The sequence below is a fragment of the Solanum verrucosum genome, unplaced genomic scaffold (assembly GCF_900185275.1).
Source record: "Solanum verrucosum unplaced genomic scaffold, falcon-dt-bn FXZP01000189.1, whole genome shotgun sequence".
Classification (NCBI taxonomy): Eukaryota; Viridiplantae; Streptophyta; class Magnoliopsida; order Solanales; family Solanaceae; genus Solanum; species Solanum verrucosum.
This window is the reverse complement of record NW_026020814.1, coordinates 1,456,813-1,474,270: the sequence shown is the minus strand read 5'-3', so window position 1 is coordinate 1,474,270 and position 17,458 is coordinate 1,456,813. Positions and strand designations below refer to the sequence as shown.

The following is a 17,458-nucleotide window of genomic DNA, read 5'->3' as shown; positions in this document are numbered from 1 at the left end:
AAATTTCAATTATTTTAATGTTTAAGGATGATTTGAAGATTAACATTTTATTTTTAAAAAAATATGGACATCATTAATAAAATAAAAAAAATATAAATTATACTTGTAATATATTTTGAATTCAATACATTATACATATTATATGCATTTTTCAATGCACATTGTGAATATACAACTAAAATATTTTAAATACAATAATATATTTTAACACCGTTAATAAGTGGGAAAAAATAATTTTAATACATTTGAATTCAATGTATAATACACATTTAGGCATGTTTATTGTGTTGAATATATAACTAAAACATTTTTAGTACACATATATTATAAGTATTATGTGTGAATTTCTAATATCTCGGTACAATTTAAATTAATTTTACGTTGTTAAAATGTATTGGATTTTTTTGGAATAACGACAATCAAATTTATAACAATGTATAATATTGAATTCAAATTGTATTACAACTATAGTTTATATAATAACACATAAACTAATTTGAATAATTTTTTAATATTTGAAGTTCAACTATAATATCTTTTTAATATCATTTAATAAAAGAAAAAAATAAACAATAATTATAATACATTTTGAATTCAATACTTGATACTATATACCCCTGCTTTCACTAAATTATTCTTGATACCACCAGAGTGTATATATACCCTAGTTGTATCAAGGAGCAAATTAGTAGTTTTTTCACTGAATCACTTTTTGATACCACCAGAGTATAGATATACTCTAATAATATCAAAAAGTAATTTAGTAGTCTTTCACTGAAGTGATTTTTTCTTCATTGATACCACCAAAGTATATATATACTCCTATTGTATTGAATATCAAATGATTATTAAAGCTAAAATTATATTATATATGGTAATAAAAATAAACTAACACTTAAAAAACGTAATTAATCAAATAAAATATATTATTTATGTAGAAATTCCAAAAAAAAAAACTTCTGTTGAGAAATAATGTGTTGGGCTAATTAATTGAGAAAATTACATGGAAAGACCATCCGTAAGACTTAACTACATAAATAATAGTGTTAAATTTAAAAGAGCCCTTTTAAGCAACAATTGGTGTTTGACCAAGCTTTTAGTATACTCTCAAAAGTGCTCTTTTTGAAGAAAATTTTCTTTTTCGGACTTCGAAAGAAACAAATTCTGCAACTTTTCAAAAACACTTATTTTCTCTAAAAAATTTAACCAAATACCTCACTTCTTTAAATAAGCACTTTTTTATGGGAAAATAAACACTTTTAGTGTCCCAAAAGCTTAGCCAAACGTATGTAACCGGATAAATAATCCAGAGTGTACTACAAAAGCACAGAAACAAAAAGCATAAGATCATAGAAACACGAAGAACCCTGTCGAAGAGAAAAGACTTAAAATACAAAATAACAGCACGAAGTAGCATTGTGCTACATGAAACAACACAAAACGATAATACTTGCTGCTCTAGCAAACTAGAAGCTAATTCGTGTCCATTAACAATGACTGGGTTACTGGACCTTTAACTCATGAAGCAGTACATTCTTAAAGTTGTCAAATTGCAAGAGATCTCACCTCATCCACTTTCCAGAGGTCTTCTTCATACTTATACCACCTCATCAGCCCTTCATCATTTCGACTGCGTTGACACATGATGCATGAGTCACTCATGCAGGTTAGGAATTTGTCTAACCTAGACGCTTTTTCAAGAATTGATTCATCAAGCTTGGTCAGAATTTTCATTGGTTCGGGTGGAGGGTCTTTAATAATTATGCAATGAGATATGTTGAGCACTTTCAACTTTTTAACCCCTCCAAGATAATAGCCAGAGCAGGTTTAGATAACACTGTGCACCTCACACTCAACATTTTAAAGTTTGGAAGAAATGATACCAGTGTAGATGCAAACAGCATATCACAGGGTCCCATAATCTTGAGCTCCGAATTTTTTTTGCAACTCCTGGCAATTTCCTCAATGACATATGCAGGACTTTTTATACTACGCATCATTAGTGATTCAAGATCTTCCCATATATGAATAGCTCTGCATATTGATCGGCTTTTTATTTTGTTTCAAGAAGGCATAACAAGGCGTTTAAGCTGTGGACACCTGAAAAAGAGGAGATCTAATTAGTTGTTGCTTCTCCTGTAAGAACAATGGAAAATTATAGGGCATCTGATATTTCTGAAACGATGCTTGCTGTATGGTTTCTTGATTTAAGTTATAATTATAATACTATAGAAAGATGAAAGTTTATAGGGGAAATACCTCTCGGCAGTAAAATTCAACTGATTGTCGTTAACATACATATTGTGATGGAAAATCAATGTTTGTATGTTTCCACGACTGAAGTTCAAGTAAATATTTAGGAGGCGGGTTAATTTTTCTTGAGACGGACTGTCGACATATACGTACGGCCTTCCTTGGGAATCTGATGAAATTTGATTGCGATACTGCAAAGTCCAGTGTTTTCCAGAGAAGTTGATCAGAACAAGCCAATTGCCAAGCACGACAAACTTGAGGAATTACAAATATCAACTGGAAAAGGTTAAAGTATCTTCACCAAGATATCATTATCAAGGTCCTTCCATCACCACAACTTCAATCTTTTTTTAATTCGAAATGGCATCATAAAAGCTTCAATCTCCTAAACTCCTGTAGAAACAAGAAAGGTTATTACTTCTCTAGATCCATGAAGAATATTTGAATTCCTGACATCAAATTGATGTTGCTGATTGTCATTTTGTGAATATACTCAGACCATGAAAAATAAAAAGTTAACCCTCTGCAATATGAAGAAACATAGAAGATTGTACAAATACATCTGAGGAGTACTGGGATGCCCAAAAGTGAAGAAACTAGGAAAATATGAGCTGGAACTTAAGTTGGTTGTAGATAACGATAGAGAGCTAAGTTCTTGCTGGCATAGCTGACGGAAGTATCACATTTTGGATAAAAAATTCAATGTCCTGAGCACAAGGACGGAAAAGCTGAAGACTTGTTATATGTTTTGACAATTTGAAGAGCAAGACAAATACAAAGAGAACTGGGGAAAATGGGACAAGTGTCTGCTGAAAAAGATGCATATAGTTTCCAGGAACCAAAGAGAAGGAGATGCAAAAACATAATACTTCACCCCTTTTATTTCCTGTGAATTGAAACGAAAATAAATAGGTTGACATGATTTGTTTATTTAGCGAAGTCCAAAGAGTTGTTAAAAGATATAAAAGTAGTTCCTAAACCTGTCAAAGATAATAAAAATAATAGTGCAAGTACAATAATAACTATGCCTTACATCTCAAAATTTTAGAATAGATTGTATGGTCCATTTGTAACCATTCCGCCCTATGCGGATTCAAACTTTCAATACTACTTTACAACAACTTAAATGGAGTGATATGGATATTGAGGAGTCATATAGCCAACTCCAACTGGTTTGGGATTGAGGTAGGTGTACTTTACAATAGCTATGCTTCAAAAACTAATTGAGGTCCGGCTATATGAACACTCAATATACATTCTGTTCCATTTGGAGCAGTTCCATTCCAATACTCAGATAATTATTAAGGATACTCTATTACAAAGGTTTTTCTATATTTTCTATCGAAATACAAATCAGAAATGAACTAAAAAGATCTGGGCAAACAACATACTTAATATAAGTGTAGCAACATAAACTAAACCTTAATTCTACCCATTAGAATTACCTATGCATCTAGTGAATCATTATATTTTTGTATTTTGTTAATTTCACAAGAATCTCAAAAAATTGGAAGTCTTTTGGGACAACTCCTTCCATGTGATTGCAATGTTTACTTCGTCCATTTTAACACCTTCAACCATCATAGTGTCAAACCTATACACCAGTGCAATTGAACTTCTATGGTAGACATTTCCAAACTATAATCAGGACCTTCTTTCCTTTTATCTTCTGCATTTGCTACTTGTACCTTAATCATCACTTATATTTTCTAGTTTAGTAATACCACACACCATCATACCATTCACATTTCTACACCAATCATTTCCCAATATGCACTCACGCCATACGCCATCATTGGTTTCAAAACTGTCTTACAAAACCTATTTCACTCTGGTTTCTATCTCCTTATTTCATAACACTCATCCACTTCAACTATAAGATTTTTATATGTTGCATGTTGGTGTATCAGAATATCACACTATTGACTGGAAATGAGCCTAGACATATGAACGATCTTTGTTAACTCACTTTTGATGATCCCAAATTTGAATAAAGGAGTGTTGTGGCAAACAAACGATCAACATAATACTAGTTTATCCTCACAGTAAGGAATTAATAAAAGAAATGATATCAAATATTTTGTTAAGTCCTGAAATAAAGCATCATACAAATTGGGACAATTGGAGTATTTATAGAAAGTCTTCAACAACAAAACCAATGATAGTTGGTAGGGGGTCCGTATATGACTAAATTCTATATCGTAAGCTAAACTAGCAAGAAAACATGATGGATCTTCAATCCATTTCTGACGAAAGCTGAAATAGTAGTACTTTTAGGTTAAAACTTAACACCTAAAAGCACAAAAATATGTTTAAAGGAAAAGGTGAGAGGACCTAAATGAAATTGATAGTCTATGAGTATGAAATATTAGGAGTCTTGATGAATATCAAACTTCTAAATCAATCATCCAGGTTGAAGTATACATAATTCAGAAGGGATTCCTTTATTGTTCTTAAGTACTTTGTTCATTTCATTTTTTGTGAAGATGTTTGACTGATCAAGACATTTAACATGTTAATTTGGTGTTATACTGATAATGGAAGAAACTAATAAATTCATGGTTGAAAAGAGATATCACATTAAAATTAAAGAGGGAATAATTTATACATCTTAAATTCTTAAAAGCGGTCATAATTTTATAAATAGGATGTTTCAAAAAATCTGGAACATCCCAAAATGGGAAAAGAGCTGTATAAATTGGAACATAGGGAGTACAAATATTTCAGGATGCAGAATATTCATCCAAGGACTTAAAAGATGGAGAGAAAGAGAACTTGAATGAAATGGTACATCACTGTGGTTCTTGTCTTCTTCTCACCATACATCATGTTTCTCAAATGAGTAAAGTATCAAGTGAAGTATAAACAGTCAATTATGGAACATCGATATTACTCAAGATAAGTGTGGAATACGGTCAACCCACGCGGATACTTTGACTAGAGTCCATGGAAAAAATTGGGAGGGAAATTGAGATTTTTTTATTTTGAGAAAGTTAACTAGTATTATAAAGAAGTACACCAATAGACAATAGTGAACACCTGTAGTAATTAAATCAAAAGTATAGAGGGATTGTCAATAAGAATCTAAACACCTCTCTCCCTTATAAACTATCTAAGAATAGGTGATGTCCCCCGGATCCTTAGGTACTAAACAGTTCATTTTAATGCTTTGGAAAGGGATGTTGTTCTCAAAACATCTCTGATTTGTCTCCCTCCATATTGTCCACCAGACGTAGGCAGGGACAATCTTCTATCTCTCCTTGTGTCCTGACTGATTTTCATCTCTATTCCAACATGCTAGGACTTCTGCAGTATTTCTAGGCATGGTTCATGTAATACCTCTCAAGTTAATGAAATACTTCCATAGTTTCTCAGTTACTTCACAATGCAAAAAAGATGGTTTTATTGTCTCAAACATCAGGAGCATAACTGTCTCCTCTTTGTATTAAGTTATCCTGAGTCAAAATAGATTGTCTTGCAGCAAGTCACCTTATGTGGTATCTTCCTTTTCCAGATCATCTTCCAAGGCCACAACTCCTTGGTTTTAGTTGAAATGTCTAGTAACTTGTAGTTTGATTTCACCTTGAACTTGCCATCTTTATCCAACTTCCGTATCAATTTGTCTTCCTCACAGGTGAGGTTCTTGGCTTGTTCCAAGGTGTTGTAGAGTTGCGTCATTTTGTCGCTTCGCAGTCATTGAGGAACCTTCTGAAGGTCAGGTTCCATCTTAGTTCATTTCTGACTTCTAGAATTGTAGCCAATTTTTGTTGATTGAGAATATAAATGTCAGGGAACTATTGTCTCAAAGGTGTTTGTCCCACCCATATATCATTCCAGAACAAGGTTTTTCTCCCATTTCCCACATTAATAATAGAATTACTCCACATTCTTGGCCACTGATTTCTAATAGTTCTCCAAAGACCCACACCATAAGTTAGTATTAACCTCCTTAGTAGTTCATGATGCTTCCTTTCCATATCTTGCAATGATAATGTCTTTCTACAAGCTTTGATCATTTGCTGCTAGTCTCCAAAGACATTTTAACAGAAGGCTCTTATTGTGGGCTTTCAAATTCTTAATTCCCAAACCCTCCCTCTTTTTTGTTGGTTACGAGGGCATCCCACTTAACGAAATGAAATTTCTTTTCCCCTTCTCCATTACCTTTCCGGAGAATTTCTTCTCATTGTGTCCAGCTTCTAAATGATCTTCCCCGGCATAGGAAAGAGGGACATCATATAGGTCGGCATGGCCTCAAGAACACTGTTGATCATTGTGACTCTACCACCCAAGGATAAGTATTGACATCTTCAATTAACCAACTTCTTTTCACATTTTTCCACCACAGAGTTCCAGATGTTCAAGGATTTACTCTTAGCTCCCAAAGGCATTCCCCTGTCTTGCCACCTAAAATGTTTGCCAGGGGGCTGATCTCTGATTCTTCATTCACAGGGTAGATAAAACTCTTTCCCCAATTTACATGAAGTTCATATATTGCTTCAAACAAAATGAAAATAACCCTTAGGTTTTTCAGCTGTTCACCCTCTGCATCACAAAACATTAATGTGTCATCAACATATTGTAACTAGGAGAGATCTCCCAGTGAATTCCCCCTCACTCACCTTGAAGCCCCTAATTCTGTTATTAACCTGAGCAATCTTCAGCATATCACTTGGACCTCACCTCCCATAGCTAGGATGAATAGAAAAGGAGAAAGGGGGTTTCCTTGTTTCAATCCTATCTCAAAGGAAAAGAAGCCAGATGGTGAACCATTGATCAAAACTGAGAACTTCACAGTGGTCATACAAAACCTCATCCATTTTATTCCGGTGTTGCCAAACCCCATCCTCCTGATTGTGCTCCACAAATATTTCCGTTTCAAGTGATCATAAGCTCTCTATGACTAGCTTACAAAGAATTCCTAGGTCTTTGGATTTGTTTCTTATTTGAGATTTTGATTTCTCAAAATAAGAGATAAAATAGATTTTAAGACATGGAAAGTGGCACACATTCAATATTATAGTCTTTTCTCTACTTTTTAGTTTTTCCTATTGGTCAATATTCGTTGCTTCATGTTTTAAGTCAAATGGAGAGAAACTAAGAATTAAAGACTCCCTTTTTCTTTTTTTAGGGGAAGAATCTGAGAGCTTGAAAGAAGAAGTTGGGGCCTTGGGGAAGACGACCCAACATATCTTTCAAAATTTAGAATATTTTTATAGCTCTATTTCATGATTTTGAACATTTTTAGCCGAACCCCAAACACCCATCCATACCCCCTAAATCGTAAGATTTGGATTTTATCCGCACCCAAGTCTGAGCAACTTAGGACTCGGGTGCGGGTATACTACGCGGATGCGAATTTGAGGGTCAAATTAGGCAAAATCTAAATTTTAAGATTCGGGATCACATATCCAGGTATGGATATGGGTGCTAGGATTCTGGCTAAAAATCCAAAATTTATAAAATAGGGCTATAAAGATATTCTAAATTTTGAAAGATCTTCTAGGTCGTCTTTCCCAACACCCCCAACTTCTTCTTTCAAGGGCTCTTCCCCTCAAAAAAGAAAAAGGAAGTCATTCAAGGCCTTCCACCACTATATCTCCTAGCAAATCATTGCTACTGTCTACCAAAAGTTGGAACACAACCGCTTGAATTCTTAGTTTCTCTCTGTTTGGCTTGAAACATAAAACAACGAATATTGACCAAGATGAAAAGCTAAAAAAGGGACAAAAGGACTATAACATTAAAAGTATGCCATGTCTTAAATCTATTTTATCTTTTATCAAAATCTCAATTTCCCCCCAAATTTGTTCATGGACTCTGGTCAAAGTATCCAACGTGGGTTGACCGAATCCCAAACGTATTCGCACCCCACCGGCCTTGTGCCGACACGGGTGCGACAACAAAAATGAAGAGTCCGCCCAACTTAGTCGAAAGTGCTATTTGCCACCTGATTTCCATAGAGAGGGAACTAACATTAGAGTTTTAGCTACTCATATGAAGCCTACATTAATCTTTTCTCTCAAACAACTAATCATCTATCTACGAAGTTTATAGGGTAGTTTTAAATTTGGTGTACACCTTTTGGAACTGTTGTTTTCCTTTTTCTAGCTATTTGATTTTTGCCTTACAGATCTGAATTCAAGGTTGTCTAAATTTGTACATCATGGTTTCCTGCATTTCAATTATTACCACACTAATAATTGAACTGCAGGAAACCAAGATGTACAAATTCAGACAACCTTGAATTCAGATCTGTAAGGGCAAAAATCAAATAGCCAGAGAAAGGAAAACAACTGTTCCAAAAGGTGTACACCGAATTCCTTTGAGACCCACAACTTTTGGAATCAAGATCCAACATGAGTCAAAAATTAATCCGGAAAACAACTTTAAAGAATGTAAGGAAAAAACAGAGACAGAGAGAGATTAAGCACATGACTTTAGATTGTTGGTTCACTTCAGTGTGTGTAAAATAATTGGGTGAAAACTGTGGGATAATATTGTAGCTTTGATGAGGAGTGAGATTCCGATACGAGGAAATGACCATAAAATCCCCCACGCATTGGCAGGTGTCGGCAGTCAAACTTTAATAATAAAGAGTACCTACAACTCCTCACTGCCAAATGGAAGTGCCGTCATATCTTTCATACCTGTAACTTGATTCTGGTCAACAGTCTCTAACATTTTTTCATTTTTTGCTTCAGAGACATCCTACCTGTTTTTTTGATAGATAACAAAAAAAGGAAGATCAAAGTGAGATTTTCTTTTGACTTAATACCTTTAATTTTAAACTCCCTAAACTATTCACATTTTATCATTTCAGCACTTAAATTATGGGGTATTGTAGTTAAACCCTGAACTATAGGGCCAACTGATACGGAGAGTGACATTCAGAAAGAGCATTTATGTGGACCTAGTACACACTGTGAGGTCCGACATTTTCTCCGATTCACCTCATTTAGTACATTTTCATTACTTGAACGGAAGCATATGCCTTATGCAAATTGAATAAATTATGCTTATGACTTATCTTAATTTTCTTTCTTAAAATCAAAGTTAAAATTGACTGGTAAATTCTATCCAATATAGAATTATATTTAATATTTCTCTAATTTCAGAGAGAATCTTATTCATTTTCACAGTAATTTTTGCTTCTCCAGAATAAGTAGGCGCTTGGCCATATATTCAACATTGAATGTACTTCTCAAATTTGAGATACAACTTCAAAAGTGAAAAATGAGTTGAAAAACAGGTTATAAGTTGTTTCAAATTTGAAATATAAGTTCAAGTTGGATTTGAAATTTTCAAGGCCAAACATTGACTTTCAAATAAAGAGTAAAATTGCTAGGAAAAGAAGTGGATATTTTTTTGATGAAGTTAGATTTTAGTACCGACAAGTTCAGCGTCTCCCACAGAAGTTGATCACAACGAGCCAATCGCCACACATTACAAACATGAGCAAGTCCAGCAGACAATTCAAAAAGGTCAAAAAACTGGAGTATCTTCACCAAGATATCATTATCAAGGTCCTCCCATCTCCTAACAGGAAAATCTCCTCCCTCCATCACAAAAACTTCAATCTCCTAAACTCCTGTAGAAACAAGAAAGGTTATTACTTCTCCAGATCCATGAAGAATATTTGAATTCCTGACGTCAAATTAATGTTGCTGATTGCCATTTTGTATTCTTGTGAATATACTCAGACCATGAAGAACAAAAAGTTAAGCCCTGCAATACAAAGAAACATAGAAGAATGTACAAATACGTCTGAGGAATACTAGGATGCCCAAAGTGAAGAAACTAGGAAAATATGATCTGGATCTTAAGTTGGTTGTAGATAATGACAGAGAACTAAGTTTTTGCTGCCATAGCTGTAGGAAGTATCACATTTTGGAAAAAAATAGTCATTACAAAAAGCAAAATGATACAAAAAGGAGGACGTAACATTGTCGGAACTATATTTTAGCAAAGAGTAGTTAAAAGATACTGAAGTAGTACTAGTCATAAAGTTAGGTGAAAGGAAAACACACCATGTCAAAGTTTGACTACTATTCGTTGAATGAATTCCTAAAACTTGTCAAAGATATATAAACAATACTAGTAAGGGTACAATAATAATTATGCCTTAATCTCAAATGTATGGTTCCTTTGCAACCGAATTCCACTTTACCCGGGTTGAAATTTTCAATACTACTTAACAACTAGCTTAAATGAAGTGATATGGACATTAAGGATCTATATAGCCAACCCCGACTTGTTTGGGATTGAGGTGGAGTTGTACTTTACAACAGCTATGAATCAAAAGCTAAACTAGTTGAGGTCGGCTATAGGAAAATATCCATTCTGCTCCATTTGTAGCAGTTCCATTCCAATACTAAGATAATTATTATGAATTCTCTATTACTGAAGTTTATTTATATTTTCTACCGAAATGTAAATCAGTAATGAACAAAAAAGACTCCTGGCAAACAACATACTTAATAAAAGTGCTGCAACATAAAATAAACCTTAATGCTAACCACTGGAATTACTATGAATCATGTGCTTCATTTATATTTTGTTTTTTGCTAATTCAACAAGAATCTCAAGAACTTGTAAGTCCCTTTTGACAATTTTGTCCATGTGATTGAATTGTTTATCTCATCCATTAACATTCAACCATCATAGTATTACACCGTTGCATTTGAACTTCTAATGTAGACATTTCTAAACTATAATTCAAGGCCTTCTCTCCTTTTATCTTCAACATGTGCTTTTTGTACCTTGTCATAATCATCACTTATTTTGTCTAGTTTTGTATGACCACACACCATCATACCATACATTTTTACAACACTCAATTTTTTGATATGTCGGACCATAGATACCCAAAATTCACGCCATACACCATCATTGGTCTCACAACTGTCTTATAAAACCTATCTTTCACGCTGGTATGTATCTCCTTATCGCATACCACTCCTTTTCAACAGTAGGGCTTTAACTTATCTGTTGCGTCTTCGTCTATCAGACTATCACACTATTGACGTGGAAACAGAGCCTACACATATGAATGATCTATGTGAACTCACACTGATGATCTCAGACGGAATAAAGAAGTGTTGTTGCAACTTAACTATCAACCTAATACTAGTTTATCCTTACAGTAAGGAATTAATAAGAGAAATGATATCAAATATTTTGTAATGTCCAGAAATAGAGTGTCATATAAATTGGGAGAAATAGAGTGTTGATAACAAGTTCAACAACAGAACCAATGATAGTTAGTAGCGGGATATGTATATGACTAAATTCTAAATTGAAAGCTAAACAGCAAGTAAACTGATGGATCGTCAATCCTCTTCCAAAAAAAGCTAAAAAACACAAGTAATTTTAGATTAAAACTTAGCACCTAAAAGCACAAAAAAATGCAGGGGACTTGAGTCCCACGTCGGTACTGAAATGTGTCGCTGTGGGGCTTATATAGCCTTGGGCTCTCCCACTTCAATAGCTAACTTTTGGGGTGTGATTTTCCCTGAGTTATACAAAGGGTATGATAGCCACCCACTACTCTTCGTACACATCGTGTCATGAACGGTGATGCAGGTATTGCAGTGTTCGCCCAAGACTACCTGTTTCTATCACACTGCCATGGAGGACGAGAGCTTGGTGGTTTGCTATGGTTCATTGCAAGGTATGAGACTTATTATAACAGTTGTAAATTGAATGATATTATTTTATAATAGTATAGATAATAGTTTGCTTATCGCAAAATTTTATGGAATCAAACCAAACGATAGTACTGTGCACCCATCTTCTCAAAATCCAGGATACACCTCTTACAGAACAGTTTGCAAGGACGGAAATTGAGAGAAGGTGGCTTTCTGGAAGGATATATGGTGTGGGAAATGTCCTTTGAAGCAAACTTTTCCTGAGCTATACAACCTATGCCAATATCAGGTGCTACTGTGGCAGACCTATGGACAGGACAAGGGTGGAACCTCCTTCTTAGAAGGAACCTCAATGACTGGGAATAAACATTATAGCAGCTTTTCAGAATACAGTCCCTCAAAGCTTCATCTTACAGAAGAGAAGGGCAGCTTGGTGTGGAAGGTATATAGCAAAAGTATTTTTACTGTCAGGTTAGCTTACAAAGACTTGACAGGAGCAAATATTAAAGAGATAGGGTGGCCATGGAGATTGAATTGGAAGACCCAAAAAGCCTTATAAGGTAAATTATTTTACCTGGTTATTGGCAAAGGAAGCAGTCCTCACCCATGAAATCCTGAACAAGAGGAAATTCAACCTCTGATCTAGATGCTACCTTTGTGAAGAACACGAAGAGAGAGTCAACCATCTCTTTTTGCACTGCAAATGGACAGACCAGCTGTGGCAGATGTTCATCGACAAGAGGAAGATCAGGTTGGTGAAACCTGGGAGAATCAAAGAAGTGCTAAGAAGCTGGAATAGAGATGGCAATGCAGTGAGGAAGGAGAAGAGATGGAAGATGGTCCCTGCATGTATATGGTGGACTATATGGAAAGAGAGGAATCATAGATGTTTTGAAGGCAAAAAGAGCAACATACATAAGATTAGGACAGCCTGCTTAGGTGCCTGTATTATTTTTGGTGTAAACAAGTAGTTATAGACAGCACAGAAGATGTTTTTAATGCAATTGATTGGCTGTGATTAGGTTTATAAGGATTCTGTAAAGTGACAACTTTTGTGATGAGAAACTACACTTAGTAGTATACCTGTGGACATATAATAGTGAAGTCTACCATTCTCAAAAAAACAAAAACAAATGATAGTACAGTGCACCCATCCTCATACAATCCAGGATACACCTCTGATAACCTGGAAGCCAACGTCAACCCCACACCTCTCTCTCTCTCTCTCTCTCTCTCTCTCTCTCTCTGTGTTCAGGGGGAGGGGGAAGGTCCCTGTCTACTAAAGCCATCTGTTACTCAACTTTGCCAGTGATGTCTGATTTCTCATTAAAGGTAAGGTGAGGTCATGAATATCCTACCTAAAACAGTATATCCTTCCAACCCAATATCCATACATTTTTCAATTGCCTTCCAAATAATGTGAGCAAATTTTATTCTGAGCTTTTGTCAGGCTGTTCTCCTAACTTTATTTTCATAAGTTTGGAAGCTCAAATGTACTTCTCTTTTGCATCTTCTGGATGTTTTCAGTGAAACTTTTTACTTTGTCAAAATTAAAAATCCGTCCCATCAATCTCTCAAACTACTAATCATGTATCTAGATTTTACAGGTTAGATGCCCTGAAACCCAATTTTCTCGTTGTAATTAGAAAAGACGGAATAACCGAGGCATTATTTACATTTAACATACGCAGGTAAAAAAAAAAAAAGCTGCAATAATTTTCCAAAAGAAGCTACATTCTCGATTAGAGCACAACGAGAAATGAAAATCGTCGCGATAACAAAATTATAAATCACAAGTAAATTAAAACCAATCTCGACAAAGATTTAAACTTAAAGAACAAAAAGATCTGCATTTGATCATACCTCACTACTAATATAAATGCTGCAAACCAAGAAACAAAATTCAGATAAGCATAAATTCAGACCTGTATGGGAAAAACTCAATTATTTCTGCAGTTCAATTCCATCAAGTGCCAAAACAGGGGGAAAGAAAGATCCGCAAGGTGTACACAAATTCTTTTAATACCCACAACAACTTATGGAATCAAGATCCAACTCGAATACAAATTTAAACCAAAAAACAACCTTAAAGAATGGAAAAGAAAGAGAGATTTAGAACATGCCTTCAGAACATAGGTGAACTGTTGCGAATGGCATACAAAGTTTGGACAGTTTGTTCACTTTAATAGTGTGTAAAAACAAACTGGGTGAAAAATGTGGGATGATAGTGTAGCTGTGATGATGAGTGAGATTCAGATATGAGGAAAATGACGATAATAACCCCCACACGTTGGCAGGTGCTGGCTGTCAAACTGTAATCTGATTGAGGGCATCCAAATGTAAGTGCCATCATATCTACCCCTACTGTAACTTAATTCTGGTCAACAGTTTTAACATTTTTTAGCTTACTAGGAGAATAGTCAAAAGTAAGAGAATAGAAAAGTACAATGTTTTCTACATGTTTTAGACAAATGAAAAGAATTTCTTCTTCTTCCTATATAGAAAATATTTGTATTAAAATTTCTCTTTAAGAGAAAGAAAATAATTCTTAGTATACATTTTCATAATCACTCTCCACTTTATTATTTAGGTTTTTGGAAAAAACATACACGCTTTTGTTCACTCGAAAATAGTCGAATTTGTGACGAGGTTAAAGTCACACAGATTGATTGACTAGCAAAATAGAGATTAAGTAAATATATAGTTGGAAAGCGTGTAAAGAACAAGAATTTAATTAAATAAGCGAACAAAACTGTAAAATCGACAGTGTTGTTGCTACAGCTGTAGTTCAGGTGGCAACTTTGAGTGTTGATTCCGGAATCAGAGGTTTCAGTTCGAAAGTTATCTTTGAGTTTGCCTTAAACGAGGAAAGGGTGAAAGAAAGCTTAAGGTTGAGAAAATATTAATATAATGCCTTGTAATGTAAGAATTTCAACCCATTTGCAAGAGAATAGTTCAGCAATTTATAGGCAACCAGTAGAGTACATCAACCAATGAAATTGCTCCACTTGGGCCTCATAGTATACCGTCCAATAGAAACGCTCCGTTTGGGCATTATACTGTTATGGATCATCTGTAATCCCTCCGTGATTTGTAGGATTCTGTATGGACTAGCTAACATGTCTATCTCTTCTTTCTTCTAACATGATTTCAGGGGGGTTTCTGACCTACGTACCTAAAGGGTTTCTATTACCCCAACAAAAGTCCATTAGCAAGTTCAACAGGTTCTCAGACACGAGCGACTTTGAAAATCGGCTACCGTGGTTGAGGAGCCCGTGGTGGCCTCCAACTCTATGCTGCAAAAGATATGCAAAAGCAATCATGCCTCACTCGTTAATCACGGTGAAGAATAGCTCCTTTCTACCTCAATGGCAGGAACCACGGAACTCACAGTTGTGGAACATCAATGGTGATGAAATCGGTTGATGACAATTTGCCTCTTTCAAGGTCATCAGTCTCTCGGGTCACAACACTCGGACAGTTGGTTGATTGTTTAAGGAAATCGATAATGTAGAATTGGTTGGATATCGTTTCCATCTACCTTTTTGTAACACATCAAAAGTGTAAAAGGTAACTTGGAAAGTTAAAAGTTGCAGAAAGTTGCTGGTGCAGAGCTGGACGAGCCAGTGTACAGGCCGTGTGAGATTCTACAGCTCGTAGATGGCAATTGTGGTCAGTGCCTTGGAAGTTTGGAAAATGTTGAGTTTCAGATCAAATCATACAAGCCACCAGTAAGGCTCATGGATGGATTGATGATCCGTAGCTGGTCCCGTGGTTGTAGCCTTTAGAAATGTGGAATTTCAGTACCTGTGTTCTACGAAGGTTCCATACGGACCGTTTTAGGAAATACGGTTTGTACAAATGACTCGTGGTTGATGAGCTGAACTTAGGGTAATTTCCAGACTCTTGTTCTATGAGGAGGCTACACGGACAATACAAGAGATGACGGATCATGGAAGAGGGTACGGACCGTAGATGGGTCCGTGGAGTGTGTTCGGCAGTTAATTCTTAGGGTTATTTGGGTCTTTTCCTACTCTTTTTATTCTATACTACGTCATTTTAGGCATATTTTGGAGACCTATAACTGATTCTAAGACCCAAACCCCTCCCAGCTAACTCTCATTCTCTCAAACTCCAATTTTCTCTCAAGTTTTCCTCTCCAAGCAAGCTAGGGTTCAAGTATTCCAAGCCTCCATTGAAGACTTCCATTAGGGCTTTGATCAAGGTATGTGGGAAATTCATCAATGGGTTCTTCTTCACCCATTGAGTCCCAAAGAAACCTAAATTTCTACTTTATGATTCTTAACCAATTCTAGGGTTTTCATGATTCTTCCATGGGTTCAATTGATTTCAAGTTTATTCATTATGATTGATCTTATTATGCATGATTTGATCATATTTCAATGTTTTCAATGATACTTTCATGAACCCATGTCATGCAAGTATTTTATGATATGATTCAAGCTTTGTTGATTTGCATGCATTACGATATGAAAGATTTTATGAATCAAGGATGCTTTCGAATAAATTATCAATCAGTTTTTATGAAAATTGAGGCTTTGGATTGAAGTACCTCCTTTATGAAAGAATGACATGATTTAGATACTTCCGATTGAAGTAATTCTTACTATGAAAAGACTCATGATTTAGATGCTTTCAATTAAAGTGTCCCTTATGAATATGTGACAAAATCATAATTTTAAAGGAGTTATTCTTATGATTATATATGAATGATTTGGTATTACTAGATTCTTACCATTTCAAAGATTATGAATATAAATATGAATATGATTATGATTATGCATGTTTCCCGTTGAGAGTTTACTTAGCACCGAGTTGGACTGGTGGTGATTACTAGGTCCCAGAACTACGTGCCCCGTAGGATATGTCCCAATTGGACAATAGCTAGTGGATCCACCTAAGCTCGTGATTATGGTTCTTACCTTGGCAAGTAGGACACTCTTTTCGGTGTGGGAGTAGTGCACTAAACTACATGTTATAACTCACATGGTTTATGTTGGTTAACGACAACTCCCACAAAGATTTATGACTTCCTCAAAGACTTATGTTATGATTATGATTTAAAGAAGAGTGAATGACCTTGTACTATGTTTTATGAAATCATATGATCTGATTTATGTTATGTTTACTGGTCATTGCATTATCATGTTTTCAGACTTATCATGCTATCATGTTATACTCATGGACCTTGCCCCATATTCAGTACATTCCGAGTGCTGACCACATACATTTCTTGTGCTTATATTGTTTTATAATATAAGTTCTGACGCACATCACTCACGTCGCGGTTAGCATTGGATCCTATCAGCTTGATAGAACTTGGTGAGTCTTCATGGTTCGCGAACATGACCACACTTATGCTTTGTGTCATTAAGACTTATTTTCGTTTTCAGATTGTTCAAGTGAGCTAGGGCTTGTCCCTGTCACTTTTATGTAGTAAAGGCTTGTGGTCAAACATAGTATTTTCGCATTATGGTCTTTGTACTCTGATTCAGTATCATGATGAGATTTCATTCGAGACTTTGATTCCGCTTATC

At 35.2% G+C, this 17,458-nt stretch overlaps 2 protein-coding genes and 1 pseudogene across 4 annotated transcripts in view; all 3 read right to left on the bottom strand.

Annotated features, from left to right (window-relative positions):
* The window catches only part of LOC125813238 (F-box/LRR-repeat protein At3g48880-like), a 132,007-nt gene that overhangs the window by 20,412 nt on the left and 94,137 nt on the right, over window positions 1-17,458 (bottom strand). For both annotated transcript variants that reach the window (XM_049492720.1, XM_049492721.1), the window contains exon 2: window positions 9,642-9,841. The gene's annotated coding sequence lies outside the window, so the exon portion shown is untranslated. The remainder of the gene's footprint in view (window positions 1-9,641; window positions 9,842-17,458) is intronic.
* LOC125813242 (F-box/LRR-repeat protein At3g48880-like) overlaps window positions 1-17,458 on the bottom strand; it is a 57,355-nt pseudogene that overhangs the window by 20,526 nt on the left and 19,371 nt on the right.
* The window catches only part of LOC125813241 (F-box/LRR-repeat protein At3g48880-like), a 120,220-nt gene continuing 104,267 nt past the window's right edge, over window positions 1,506-17,458 (bottom strand). Inside the window, exon 4 of one of the 2 annotated variants that reach the window (XM_049492723.1) lies at window positions 1,506-1,606. In XM_049492723.1, the coding sequence (XP_049348680.1) occupies window positions 1,546-1,606 (61 nt within the window). In that variant the 3' untranslated portion in view covers window positions 1,506-1,545. Of the gene's footprint in view, window positions 1,667-17,458 lie in introns of both variants that reach the window. The other variant, XM_049492724.1, reaches the window with a different exon arrangement.